General features: G+C 36.4%; 1 protein-coding gene across 1 annotated transcript in view; it reads right to left on the reverse strand.

Annotated features, from left to right (window-relative positions):
- The window catches only part of PDGFC (platelet derived growth factor C), a 121,916-nt gene that overhangs the window by 50,514 nt on the left and 56,427 nt on the right, over positions 1–14,975 (reverse strand). The window contains exon 2 of the mRNA XM_015625867.3: positions 1,176–1,371. Coding sequence (XP_015481353.1) covers positions 1,176–1,371 — 196 coding nt within the window. The remainder of the gene's footprint in view (positions 1–1,175; positions 1,372–14,975) is intronic.

Genomic DNA, 14,975 nt, shown 5'->3' on the forward strand with positions numbered 1-14,975 from the left:
AACGCCTTCTCCCTAATCAAGGATAAGTGCAAAAATAACCCCTAAAAAATTCAAATTTGTTATCAAAAGTTGATACAAGATGTAAACCCAATGGAGTAATAGTTGATTAGAAAAACTGAAAACAAGAATCAAGTCAAGTGTGTATATGATGTACACAAAAATAAAAATCATACCGGAAAAGCAAAAAAAAAAACCCCAAAAAATTACTTTGAAACAATAATCTTTGTGAAGTACGTGTCCAGGAATGCATCAAAGGGAAAATATGCCATTTAAATGACATATTTTATCTGCTACCTAATTTACTGAAGAGTCCAGACAATGTAGCACTATTCACACATCAGGACTTTTTATGATGTGTTGCAGTGACGACAGACAGATACAGGATACAGGAGTTTAGGATCCCTCCTCTTTCACCCTCCCACAGGAAATGTACATGTCAGTCCCACTGCCTCACTAAACATCCAAAACTATCAACCACATGGCTTGGTTCAGAACTACATCTGTGCTGCTGCCTGTTATGTCACCACTGTTTCTCTCCCAGATTACAAAGCCTTCAGCTGACGAGCACGGAAGGAAACAGATTCCACAAATCCTACGGAAACCTTTGCCAGTGACTGTGCACACAGATACTTACTGGAGTGAGGGGGAAAACAGTACCATTGAAGAATGTCAATTAGCACAGTACTTTAAGTGCTGTTTCTCACAGATAACTTGACAATTTAAGGCCATTAAAATACTGTAGAGTGTGTGGGTGTCCTAAACAGCAGTGTAGTACTTTGTGTCATGACCTGAATTCTGCTTCAGGTAACTTGCTCACCAAAATTTACCCTGTAAAAATTAAACATTCATAATCCTAACATTCTGTCAAGAATATTTTCCCAGATGTCAAAAATTTTACTTGAAAGGGAAATTAAATATATCACATTTTTGTGTTGCAATGTATCTATGGCCTAGATACTGAAAGCAGAAGTAAAAATCAGAGCACCCCAGAGCTTTCAAGCATGAAAACCTCCTCTAGCACTATAAAAGAAAATCATAAACCAATACTTAAAAAGATGCATTTTATAAATAAATTAACATGCAAATGTTGATTTTTGCAAAACTCAAGCAATATTTTCCTTCATCTCAAATCACCTCCTTTCAGGATTTCCTAAGTGAAAGGGAAAGTAACTTACTTGCAAATATCATCTTCTGGGTCCTCAAGCCCAAATCTTTCATCGAAAGTAAGTTGTATCCACACGTTTTCATCAAGTGCCACTAATCTCCACACTAGCACAGTGTTGCGTGGGTACGTGTGTGGAAACTTGGGGCTGTGAATACTCCCATTAGTAGTCACAGTAATTATCTTCTCATGGTGAGGGTCCTGCACACCTACAGGAAAGACAGAAAAGAGAGGCATCAATACTCACTCCTCCTTTTCCCAGTGTTGGTATAGTATACACAGATAAAGAAGCTTTTGTTTTGTTTGCTTTTCTTCATCTGGCAAGAATTTCTGCTTGAAAAGTCCATATAATAACAGTAACACTAAAGTTTTTCTAAAACCTGTATACGGTCAGATTGATATTTTACTCAGTAAATTACAGGAATTCTCAGAGGTAGCTATTAATAAATTTTGTAACAAGGTGGTAGCTTTATAATGGAGGTTTTATGCTACTTTCTTTTCAGCTATTAATTGTTTTTTTCAGGTAGATATTTTACCTTCTTTTTATGACTTTATAAGCAGCATTCTCATGAACATTCATTTGAATTTATAAAAGACATGCATACTTCAGTCTACTATGAAAATACACACTACAACTGCACCTTAATATAGCCAGATATAAAGGTCAACAGCTAAATGAATGTAGTGCAAGAAAAGAAGGCCACAGACACTGCCCTGGTATTTTAAAAGAATCAATCTATATTTAAATATAATTTAAAGTCTGACAAACTTTTGCCTTCTCTTCTTCTGGACTTGTGCCTTCAACTTGCAGTATGAAAATGGTAAATGTTCTTTTAATTAGAATGGCTGCTTATATCAAACTAATGGAGTGTGGTCTTGCCAACATCCACACACACTTGCAAAGGACTGACTGCAGTAAGAGAGGACAGCATGCAGTAATAAGAAAAACAGGCACAAAACCAGAATTCCTAATTTAGATACTTCATTGGGTTTTTGTTAGCTGAGTCACAAACATTTTTCTATAATGTACAGTCTGTCAGCTGAGAGCTGCATGCTAAACATGGGAGCCAAAAATAATACAAATTACTTTCCCAGAGATTAGTGCACCAGAGTGTTATTTCCAAAGCATTCAAAGGACCACCATTTCAGATAAATATGTCAAAGTGTGGTATCTGATCACACTATACTTAGTGGTATGTTTTGTCTTTAAAAACACTAAAAGGATTACGAACCATGACATATTTCACAACATATTAAAAAGTGCTTTCTTTTGCATCATCAGGGCACTGATAATAGTAGCACTGCAAGTGCTATGCAAATAGTCCAGGCATATCAAATGAGAAGTCAATAAAAAGGGGAAAGGAATGAACTCACTACTTATTTACTGAACTGCATCTCCCGTACCTTCAAGTTCCCCCATTTTTAATGGAAAAATATCTATTTGCTTTACATACAACAGTGTTACATGAACATATCAAATTCCCACACAGACCACTCGCTCCATTTCAAATATTTGCTTTCACACAGTAGAATTTCATCTCTAACAAAAGAATTATTTTGTATGACTACAAAGGCAAGTTATGGCTGTCATTGGAGAATGAAGATTGTTATTTCTCTTCAGAAAAGCTGCAATATTCCTTTTTATCTGTTCTACAGAATTTGTACCAGTGTACCTCAAAATTCTAGCCTTTTTCTACTGAGCTCATGCATGATCTGAAAATTGCTTTTTTTTGAGTGACTGTATGAAAACCACAGCTACCTGTGAATGGCTAAGATGAGACCGTGGTTTTTGTTCTTTGTGAAATGACTTTACAATTCCTGGCTTTATTTTAGGTATAAATGAGTCCAAGTTACACTAAAAAGGCAGTAACAAGCTCACTCAGATTTAGAGCAGTCATCTGTAGAACTCCAAATCTATATCTATATCTATATATATATATAGCTGCTGTGGGCTGTCTGTCTTTCTATGAACAACCATCCACCCTACCCTCATCCTGATGTCCCTCCACTGTCCAAAAAAAAAAAAAAAAAAAGAGAAAAAATAGAAAAAAAATATTACTGTGCAAACAGCTTTGAAAAACTCTGAAGCATCAGTTTAGGCAAAAACTGAGGTAGACAAGGTACCACCTCAGCCAGGACACAACTAGGAAAATGGGGACAGACAAGGACCAAAAACATGTATTTGTATCTTCAGTAAAAAGCTTCAACAGCTGAAGAGCAACTGAGATCACCTCAGGAGAAAGTCCTGGAAATAAGTCAAACTAGACAGGAAAAATCCCTGAGTTGACCTAGAGATATGACACGGTTACACTTATTAGGAAAGGACGGCACACGCTTAACATAGCCTGAAGTTGAAGAATGAGTGGCCGCGGTCGTCTTTGATGTGGTACAAGATGCTATCACCAGATTTATATATCCTTCAGTGCAGAAAGTCTGCCCCTGAAAATTACAAGATTCCAGGCATTCTGAAAGCACAGCAGTGCCTAACCCTTCCACTGATGTAGTAAAGCAGATGAAAAACCACAGTATCACCAAACAGATCAGTAGATGCCACTGTAAACTGAAATTAAACCCACCGACTAGACAAGCTCATTCCTGCCTACTTCAAAGTCAGTCTCTTCCCCCATGGGCACAACACATTTCACAAAGATCAGCGCTGACACTTTTTAAATATAGCAAATACCTCTTTCTTAGCACATTGTAATCCCTACATTTTAGCAAGGGTCATGGCTAAAACTCGGACAAATTGCATGCAGTTCAGGAGACAGAAGAGGAACTGCAGAAGAAGAGAGGAGCACCACGGGTGGAATAATGACCTTGGCACTGATTCACTTAAAAGGTCACACAGTACTGGAAAAATTAGTTTTTAAATCCTTTTGCTAAAACTACACTTTTTCCACAACAGGACAACAGTACTGCTAATCATGCAGTCTTAATATATATTATTTGGTTAATTTCATCTGATAGCCCTAAATTATGAAAAACAACTTTTAGGCCTTCAGAAAGAATATTAGCTAATGTGTGGCTATCACTGCTTCAAAAAAAATAAAGCCAAATCCAAAGATAAAAAAGTCTGAACTCCAAATATTTACCAATAAACATTAGAAACTTTTCAGACATACAGCAGTGTTGCAGTTTGTGAATTTTCTGTTTTAAAACTGAGAAACAAAAGATGCCAGTAACTACTTGGTCATTACCATAGAACTTGAGAGGCAAACAGGGTTTTTTGATTAATTGAAAGGATTTCCGGACACCATTCCCATATAATTTTTACAATGAACCCATCTGTACAGACACCGAGACTTTGTAAAATAAATTATTTGAAATGTAACATAACATGCTATTTCTTCCTCTTTCACCAGACTTTCAAGAAGCAGTAAGCCTGCATTCAAAAGCAGTTACTCAAGCCATACAGGAGTACCTCTTTCTGTCCTGTCTCTTTTTCAGTTGCCTCCAGGCACTCTTAGCTATTATCTGAATACAACAGTCCAAAGAAGTTTAACCCTTTTTGGCAGGCACAGAAGAAAAACTGGAAAATCATCTGTTATTGGCAGAAAATTGAAGACAAATAACTCTGTTCTACATTGTTTGCACATAAAATGAAGAAATATCATGGCAAAGTCACTCGAAGTCACACAAACACTGCAATGCAGAGACCTCTGGAGACCTCCAGACCCAGCTCCTGCTTAGGTTACAGTTCTGCTCACACCAGAGCAGCACAGTCACTGGAGGGCTGGCATTGTCTAGACAATGCTCAAAGCCCCTCACAGATGGAAACTCCACAGTGCCTTGGGACAGCTTGCTCTGTTGCTGCACCACCTCTCTAGGTAAGGTGTTTATTCCCAGTATTAAATTTGATCCCCACAAGCTGCAATTTTTAGCCATAATTATTTTGTTGCCTTTGTGAGGCTTATTTATTTATTTTGGGTTTTTTTTGGGGGGAAGGGGGGTTTGTTTTTGAGTTTTGGGGATTTCGTTGTTGTTGTTTTGGGGGCTGTTTTGGTTTTTTGTTTGTTTGAGTTTGCTTGTGGTTTGTGTTTGTTTGTGGTTTTTGTTTTCAGGATTTGTTCTGGTGTTACACTCTGTACCTTCTAACAGGAAGAGTTTAACCATTGTCCATCCCTTGTAACTGCTCTTCAGGCAATTGGGGGCCTTTTTTGACTGCTTCACATGATTCTCTTCCTCAGACAAAACAAGCCCAGACTCCTCACTGTCCATCACAACCTGCTACCAGCTAGCTGAGCCTTCAAGCCTGGCCATCCAGCCCATTTTCAGCCTAACTAAGCAAGCAGTCTGTTCTTCCCAAACTTTTGCCTCAAATCACGCAAGAAATGTTTTTGAAGCTCATAGAGTTTGATTTCACCATCTACTTTTCCAGTACTAAGAAAAGGAAAACTTAATACTGACTTTCTCTATTTCCTAAGAGAGCATCCCTAAGCAGTACAGTTTGCAGCTTTTCTGGGACACATTTCTTGAGACAGATCTTCTGTGGATTTTCCATTTTCAGTTGCTTCTATGATACAGCTACCTATTTTAAGTCTTGACATGATTCTTCAAGTATCAGCAAGAAATTAGAGAGATGAGCACTACCCATAGTGCACACACAATATACACATGTGAGCTGTCAACATAACACAAAAATTCAACCTCTAACTAGAAATCTGCTAATTTGCATAGTTACATATTACCCAAATTAGAAAATGTAAGAAATACAATTTATAAAGTATCATATGGATATAAAGTAACAAAGTGGGAACACGTAAGATAAATATTACATTTTGTTTACATTACTCCTCCCTCTGACACATACTTAACTCACACACTTGGAAAGACATGTGAAAAAATTCTAGTTCACAAAAGCTCAAGATGAATGTATAGAAGAACTGTATTTGTTGGGGTTTTTTTCATTCCTACAATTTAACCTATTCCTTTTTACTTCAGTTAATGTTTTGGGTTCAAGCTTGTACTGTTACCTTAGGCATGAATATTATACACTATTTGACTGCAGCCTAAAGGTCTTTCTGCCTTTCACATTATGTTTAAGACTGAACACAGAGGAAGTGAGCAGAGAAGAAAAGGTTTTCTAATAGATCTTCAGGAACCCTGAGTTTTGGCAGCTGGCCCAACGGGGAAGGACAAAAAGAAGGAAAAGAAAGGGAGGACAGAGGGGTGGAAGGGGCAAGACATCAATGGGCGACAGCATGGAACTGCAGTAACAAATTCAATAAAGTTTCCACACATCTATGTGACAATGTCCTGCAGAAGATGATAATGACTAATCAGAAAGTAACAAACTTTTTATTCGGTTCCAAATTGCATCAAGAAACAAAAATGAATTTGTACTTTTACTTTACAAGCTCATACTTTATAACCTTCAAGTATTCTGCCAGCACTTTTCCTAGTACTCTGGCTTCTGCTCAAAGACGAGAATGGCAATTAAACAGGGGTTTTTTTTTGGTGGAGTTTCTTTGGTAGTTTTTTTGGGTTGGTTGGTTGGTTGTTGTTGGGTTGTTTTTTTCCTGCAGTAAATCTTCTTGCATTAAAAGTAACCTCTATTGAGATCTGTTTTCAGACCAAATTCTTTTGGAAGGCAGTCTTGGTCCTGAACTTCTCAATATCTTTTAGAATTAGATAAATACTACATTTTAGCCAAGATAAAGAATTCCTTTTGCTAAATGTTAGATGAGGTAACTTTTTGCTGTTATCACATACTCAAAGATCTAATTATTCTAGAGTGTTTCAATAAGCATTTATTCCAATGTCCACAGGTAAAGCCTTGGCAACACAGGAATTGATATTAAAGCCCCCGATGACTTGAACATGAAAGGAATCTATTCTAATACATAAACCTGTTAGAATTATAACAGACTGATAATAATATATGCTTTCTTAATCCTGAAAAAAAAAATTATTATTAGTACATTGCACATTCATTAGACAAATACATATTTCAGTCATTCAAAAATTAACAAAGTAGTCTGTAATTTAAAAAGTAGCAGTGAAAGTTATTATACTAACATTCTTCTTTTCCCTTATGGATAAAAAAAACATCAAGCTCATCCTTTTGTTTTTTGTTGGGGTGTTTTTATATTTTTTGTCTCAGTGGGTTTTTCCCTAGTAAAATTATTATACCGTAAGTAACCATCACATAAAGTACAGTCTCTAGTCAAGGATTTCTCCCTGTCTCTGTCCTCTAGCTTGAGTGACAGGAGTCATCTCAAACAGAAGAGGTATCACTTCAAGAAAGAAAATTTGGCCTCTTCCTACAACCAATGCTATTAATACACTTATCAAATTAATCCAGAACTATGATTTCTTTCTGGAGGAGCAAAGCCATAAAGAGAAATGGATATCAAATGTCCAGCAGATAGTGTTTTAGAAGTTTTTAAAGCACTATATTACAGTTAATTCCATTCCCCAGTATACATTTAATATCCACTGGCAGACAGTAAATAGCTGCATGATCAACAGCATGCAGGGCAGACAACAATCAGCCTAAATACCTGGCCTTCACTCATCAACACATGAGCTCTTCAGGACTTCCTCATCTTCCTGCAACAAGACCAATCTTAATATTTTTCTTTTCTGCTATATTCTGGAGCATCAATCTGCTACATAGTATTTATTATGTTTTCTGTTTCCTATTGTCTCTTCCCCTGCTGAAAGGGGAAGCATTTTATGTAATGTCCACTCAGAAGTCCCTCTGTGCAAAACTATTTCAATTGAAAATTGTTGAAGCTGAAGCAAAGCTTAGCAGTATACAATGATGGATCCATTTTCCAAGTTCATCTCATGGAAGGCTAGAACATCAGGCTCAGTCTTCTTTAATAATGAACAGGTAAAATGGGTGGTCCTGAATGATAAGAAAACTCATGAAGGGAAAGGTTTTGAAAGTTATTCACCCAGGTTTTAACAAACACATGATTAAATGGTGTTGGACAGAAGGAATTGCCAAGTCTCCTTGAAAAGTACAACTTGCTCTACATTAAAAATGTCAGTAGAAAAGACACACAGGAACATTTAATGTTGAGAGGGCCAGGAAGCAAACACAAACACAACAGTTAACCAGTAAACCAGGAAAAGGTTTGCCCAGCTGGAGATATAAATATCTACCAAGAGATAGCAAAGTTATTTATTTACTTTATAAAAGAAAAAAAAAAAAAAAAGTATTTTTAAAGTCTTATGTGTTTGGGAAGGTTGGGTGAAGAAATATTAGTACTTTCAAACCTGTAATCTTTCCATTACTAAAAATAATTGTTTCTTTTTCCCTATGGGAACTGATTTAAAAAAGTTTTGAAAGACGTAATTCTGAAATGTACACAAACATCAACAGGAAGTACAACTATAAATAGTATCTACAGCAACAACAGAAAAACTCAAGTGAATGTAAAAACCATCACATAAAAATGTTCAAGCCTAGCACTTCCAATTTGTTTTCAATTTTATTACAACAACACTTGGAAGCTACATCCAAAATTATCTTTGTTAGTACTGGAGACCACACTCATGCCCCACGGTCAGTCTTGAAAAGCTGTACATATCAACCAAGACAGGAAGGGACAGGAAAACAGAGCAGTATTACCCTGATTTTCCAGACTGTGGATGGCACAGAGTGGTTACAAGTGCGAGGAGATAACTTCAACAAAACAGTGAAATGAACCTGGATTTCCTTTCATCTCCATTAAAAGCATTAGTTTCAATGCCATATATTAAAACCTACTTGTATCCCATTTCCTAAAGCTAGCTATTGCTCTTCATATGCTTTTAAATTCATGTGATTCATTTCCTTTATAGAAAAAATTATTTAAAATCCAAACCACTTGAAATTTGCACTTCTTGATCTTAAGTCAGGCTTTGCTGAAAAGCCAGGCTTAATTTTATTATGTGCCTTTTCTTTATGGTGCCTTCAGTTTATATTGTGCAGCACTTGTTAAGAGCAGATACTAGTAAACATTTGGGAAAAAGATTATCCATGGTCCATGTGGAATTCAGTCTGAATAAATAGACTCTATGGATACGGAATGTGTTAAACAGCTCTCTCTCTTTTTAGGTATTATTCAGAATGAAAAAAATAACCCCAGACTGATCAAGTTTCAAGAGGTAGAAAGAAGAAAAAAAAAAAAGTTAAAACTACCACCATAATCTTTAGAAACACCAGCCCTGAAATGCTCTGGTTTGCTGTTTGCATTGTTTTGCTGTTTGTATGGATTTTATTTTTGTAATTCTTTATATAGTAGAGTATGTTATAAATATAGCAACTCATTTATGAAGATCATCAGTCATATTCTAAGCTCTGAAAAAACTGTGCTGCCCAAGACTGTTTTGAAAAGTATTATTGCAAACACTTTTACTCAGAAAGTTAGTGATGAAGTCCTGTAAGAGGGGACATAAAAGGAAACCAGAGACTGAAGGGTTTGTGTGCTACAATTGAAGGCAGGAATGCAGCACATGTAGGGCTAGTTTCACCTACACACACAGCAAGTGTAATTATAAGAATGAAGCACATGTGGCATTCAGTTCACTGTCAAAAGTGCAGAGGGTCCTAGGCAAAACTCTTAGTGCAGAAGTGACATTGCTACTGGAAACTCCAAAAACCAGCTGCAAGTTGTCTCAGGCTTACCTCACGTACACACAACATGTATCTCCAGTATATTCTGGTGTAAAAAAGGCAAGATAAACAAAGAAGATATTATAAAGAAATCATTTGGTATCTTTATATATTTTATGTACTGGGCTACACTACTTCCAAACTCAGAGACATAAAAATGCTACATCTTTAATATTCATTTAAACAAAAAATATTTTAGCTGGTGTTAGCCTGTTAAAACAAAGCTTTTGGAAAAAAACTATGTATTCACCTTATTAAAATTTTATTTCTAGAAGATGATTTTGCAGGAAGTAGTCATGTACTATGAATACAGATCTGCAAAGATGAATGCAATGCAACAGTTATTGATCTGGAAGACCTTCAGGCAGACAGAACTCAGCACAAAATCAAATTTGAAACATTCATTTCTAATATCTTCGAAAGGAAGGTTAAATCATGCAACACTTAATAGTATCTGTGTGTGTAGAAGAAATTTAGAAAGGAAGCACAAGTCCAGCTACAGCAGACAGTCTTTTGTGCTGCAAGGACAAAATGAGAAAGTTTTGTACAGTATAGAAACACCACATGGAGAAATAATGCTTTTAAAAACTCAGTAATCATGCATCTCTGATCCTGCTGGCTATTAAATTTGTGTGTACATGGAAACAAGGAGCTGTTTTCACAGACAGACCACAATAACAAGAATCTGATGTTTAGACAAACTGATGAGAATTTTCTTAGGACAGAGATTTTTCTAGCTTCAGGGAGACACCTCTTGCCATTCTCTCTAAATAAGTAAAACACTTTCCATTTTCAGTGGTATGAGTCTAACTGATCATTTTGTCCTTACTCTTCCGGGAAGTCAGATGAACAACAATGTCACATGTGCAAACAATTTACCCTTATTTTCCTGTGACCTTTGTTTTTTTACAAAGACCATAAAGGTATAATGGAGCATCCATAAGAGACCTGTATCCCATAGGCTAATATACTGTACATGCTATTTTATGTAAAAACACTTCCAAAGGACCCTTTTGCTAATCTAGTATAGCAGGTGGCTTTGAGGAGGACTGATAGCAGGGTCCAAGCACCATCAGTCACAATTTATGCCACCAAAAAAGTTACATGCAGTGCTGTAGTCATCAGAAACCTATTGATACACTGATTTACGCTTCGTTCTCCAGAGCTGCCAACGTTCACCTTATATCCCATGTTAACTTATGATTTTATTTTTTCACAAATAATTTAGGTGTTTTTTTCACACAATAAGCTCAAGCTTTTATCACTAGATGAATTAATGTTTTTTTCTGCTGTCTTTGACAGGAAAAATCCTCTTAGAGAGTTATGTTTAATCCAATATTAAAAAAACCTCTATGTAGGTGCATCTGAAAAAAGCTTCACAGTTACGATATGAAAAGCGACATTTGAAACTCTTAAGTCACTCCAATATCTCTAGTTTCAGATAAGTTTTCCATTTGTCAACCTTTCCAAAACTATAAAAGTTTTAAAGCTTTAAAACTTTTAAATCTGTCTGTGATCTCCCCAAGGATCTTGGCAGTGCTGTACAGAGCTATATTCTTTTAACATCATTCGCTCAATCAGCACTGCTCATTTTGAAATCCGGCATGAGAAATATGCTGCCTTCCACAACAGTCTTGTCCTCAGTGTCACTCAGGATCAGAATGAAGAGAGATCTGTCACTTTACCTTTCTAGAAACTTTAACCCTTGCCAAACCATCCATATCACCCTTCAGTATTCTTCAAATTCTTTGGAAAGCACAGACTTCTGCCTGTGTGGGGGAAATTATTACTTAAAATTCATGTTGGTTGCAGTGCCCCTGCAGTTCTGGAGAACATGAAAACAGTATAAAAGGGAAGTAGACCTTAGCAGGGAAGCTCAAAGACTGCCTGAATGGATCAGCTTCAGTCTGGACAAAAAGGCTTTGCCTTAAGAGTCAATGGTAGAACAAACACTGATGTGTGATGAAAACCCATCTGTACACCAATAGAGGAGACCTGCTTTCCTGGTAACATATCCTAGGTGAACAGTGAACTAGGTGAGGATACTTGGTGAAAACCACTTTCCAGTCTCTTCACCCACATTTTGGAAGGGGTTTTGGATGCCAGATTTGGCTTGGTTTGTATTATTTGAACTCCTTGGGGAGAAAGGTAGAACTATTAATTTCACAGGCACAGAACTGGATTTTTTAAGAGCAGTTTGGACAAGTGGAATTCAAAGTTCACATCACATCCCATGAGTCTCAAGACAACAAGGAAATTGAATGCCAGAACTCTATTTACCAGAGATGTTAAATAGAATTTTCCCCTAGTTACACTTGGAGTCACTAGAGAATAACTCAAGTGTTAATCCCGTGCTGTAATTATAAGAGTTTTTTGCATTTTAAAATAGAAGAAAACAATAGTAATTTCAATTAAATGCAATTGTGCCTTATATTAAGGCACAGCTTTTTTCCAAGGCATAGCAGCAAGTTCCTATGAAAGAGAATAGCTTTTATAAAGATTCTCATCTTGATGCACACTTCATTTATAATTTTATGCCTAAGAATTCCAATGCATCCCCAACAGAAGGCATTTATCAACAGCTTTGACACTAGTGAAACTAGTAACTCATTGCAAAACAAACAAGATAGGAATATCAAGCCCTCAAGCTTATGCCTTCACATAAATTAGAAGGAACAGAACAATTAATACATGCATAATCTATAATCTAGCACTGCAATTAACAGGTTGTCTGAAGCACTTGGTGATAAATGCTCTGCAATAACTAAACATATAATATATATATTACACATGATGGCTGAAGAAGAAAGTAAATATTTCTCATATCTAATCAGTTTTCCTCTGCAGAAATTTAGCAATATCAGTACCTACAAACTTTGATGGTCCATAGTGTTGTTTACTCAGTCCACTATAGCACTGCATGAAAAAGAATTCCATACACATACAGTGCTTAAGATGAATCTAAAGTTTGTTAATTAATGTCTTATTCAAATTTTTAGCCATTTTATTATTTTCTTCTTATTTCTAGGCACCTTAGCAGAAGTCTGTTTTATTAAAATCTTGCACAATTAAAAAAAAATAAGTAAAAAGGTCCAATGTGCTATGGCAGATATTTTGTTTGAAATTGAAAGCTTGAAGTTAAGATTATAATATGCCACAGGTAAAGTATTATCTGCACATCAAAGCATCACTGCTATAAAGAAAAATGAAGCACCAGATGCCAAATGTTGACTACCTCCACCATGAAGCTGAATAAGAACCAAAGACAGCTGAATGAAAATCAACTGAGAATGTTTAGGGGTTGAAAGGGGGGGGTGGGGGGGTGGGTGGTCTTGTTGTTCCTGGTTTTACAGGTTTTTGAAACATCAGACAAATTACATTGTCACACTGGCAAACTGTTGATTTCACTCTTTTAGGACTCCTTCCTCACTGACTGGATTTGAGGGAAGTAATTAAATTACCTCTTTCTGCTTGCACTTTAACACAATTTGGATTTGTAGTCACCAAATGAAGCAGTTTGCTTCTGAGAACATTATTCCCTCAGATTCTTTTAAAACATGAGCATCATATACATTTTTTTTTAGGATGCTCAAAAAAAAAGGGTCAGGATTTTTTTATTTTTTTTTTTAAATCCAGAGAAGTTCATCTCACTTAGCTTTAGGTCTTCAGAAGAAGCAGAAAGAGGAGGACTGGCATTTCATGGTATCACCTATTTTCATAGAACTGAATGTAACTGAAAGAGATGATTTCACTGCAAGTTTAACAGATTCTCTGCAGTGAGGAAAGTTTTCAAAATAACCTTGAAGTTGAGGTGTCAGTGTTCAAAGAACAGTGTTGGACTGTGAGCACTAAAAATCCCACTTCAAAACACGTCTTCTCTTTTAAATGCAACAAATACAGACTTGCTAACAGATATCCATTCCTTCATAGGGCACTAACTTTATTCTGGTTTCAAATACATTATTTTGTATAGTACAAAAAGAATTAAAGCTCACTCTATTAAAAATAATTAGACTAATTTTTTTTAGATTATCAGCAGGATACACACAATACAAAGAACTGGTGGTTTTAATTATTATTTTTAAAAAATACCTATGTACAGAACTTTCAGTCAAACTATTTAAACATTTTTTATGAGTTACGATTATGAATTGCATTGCTGGAAAGAAAAAACACATGCATCCATATACAGGCATTTACTGAAGAAGTGGTGAAAAAATAGAAATTTTTCCATCATTTAATACTATTTGTTATTTCACAGCTCAGCAGAAGTAGCTCTGTGATGTCTTTTCAGATTTCATGCTGTTGTTTACAATAAAAAAGTTTTCTTGGATGGGGATTTCATCCTAATCTTTTAATTTCTTATGGCATGCCTAATTACTTCTAAGTGCACTTCTGGAAGTAACATCAAATCTACTTGTAAGACCCAGGGAGTTCATAGCACAAGGGAAAGCGAGAAAATAATTAAAAGGAGTAACAACAAAATAAGTCATCATCTCATTTAGAAATCGGCCAAATCTGATGAAGGCTAAAGTGATCACATACTCTCAGCTCATGGGAATGCACATTTGCCTCTGGAAGATTCGTGTTGTACCAAATTGGAAGAGGAGAAACTGTTTCTGCTATCTTTGAAGCTGCAGGCCTAAAACTAATAAAGATGAAAGTCTTTGTGCCCACTTCAGAAGGGATGAATGTGAAATATATCAAATATCAGAGGCATACATGAAGTCAACAGCGCTAACAGATGTACTAAAACAAGTCCATGCCATTAGAATCATTGCTAGCAGAAAAACTAATTAAGGGTAGAAATTAAAAATGAGCCAGATTCAGACTAGCACAGTTCCAGGGATTTTTCAAATTACAACCCAAGGATGTCCTCGCATCAGAACTAACCAGTCTTGGTATGGAAGGCTCCAGTTCAGCAGAGACTTGGAGAGATGTTAAACACACTAAGAGTAACAAAGAGAATGGGTAAAAGTCTCACCACCAGCAGCCTGAGTGATTCCATACATCAGGAGAAGAGAATGTGCCCCCTTCTCCTCCTGCAAGCTGGATTTCTCATTTGCTCCATTATTCTAGCACAGCTTTCTGCAGCTGTGAGGATCCCACAGCGGGGCCTTTCCGTGGGGCACAGGAGGCGAGGCCAGCACTGCTCCTGCTGCTTCCTCTGCCATCCTAACTGGAGCCTGGCACCAGCTGCACTCC

This window comes from Parus major, chromosome 4 (assembly GCF_001522545.3).
Source record: "Parus major isolate Abel chromosome 4, Parus_major1.1, whole genome shotgun sequence".
NCBI lineage: Eukaryota > Metazoa > Chordata > Aves > Passeriformes > Paridae > Parus > Parus major.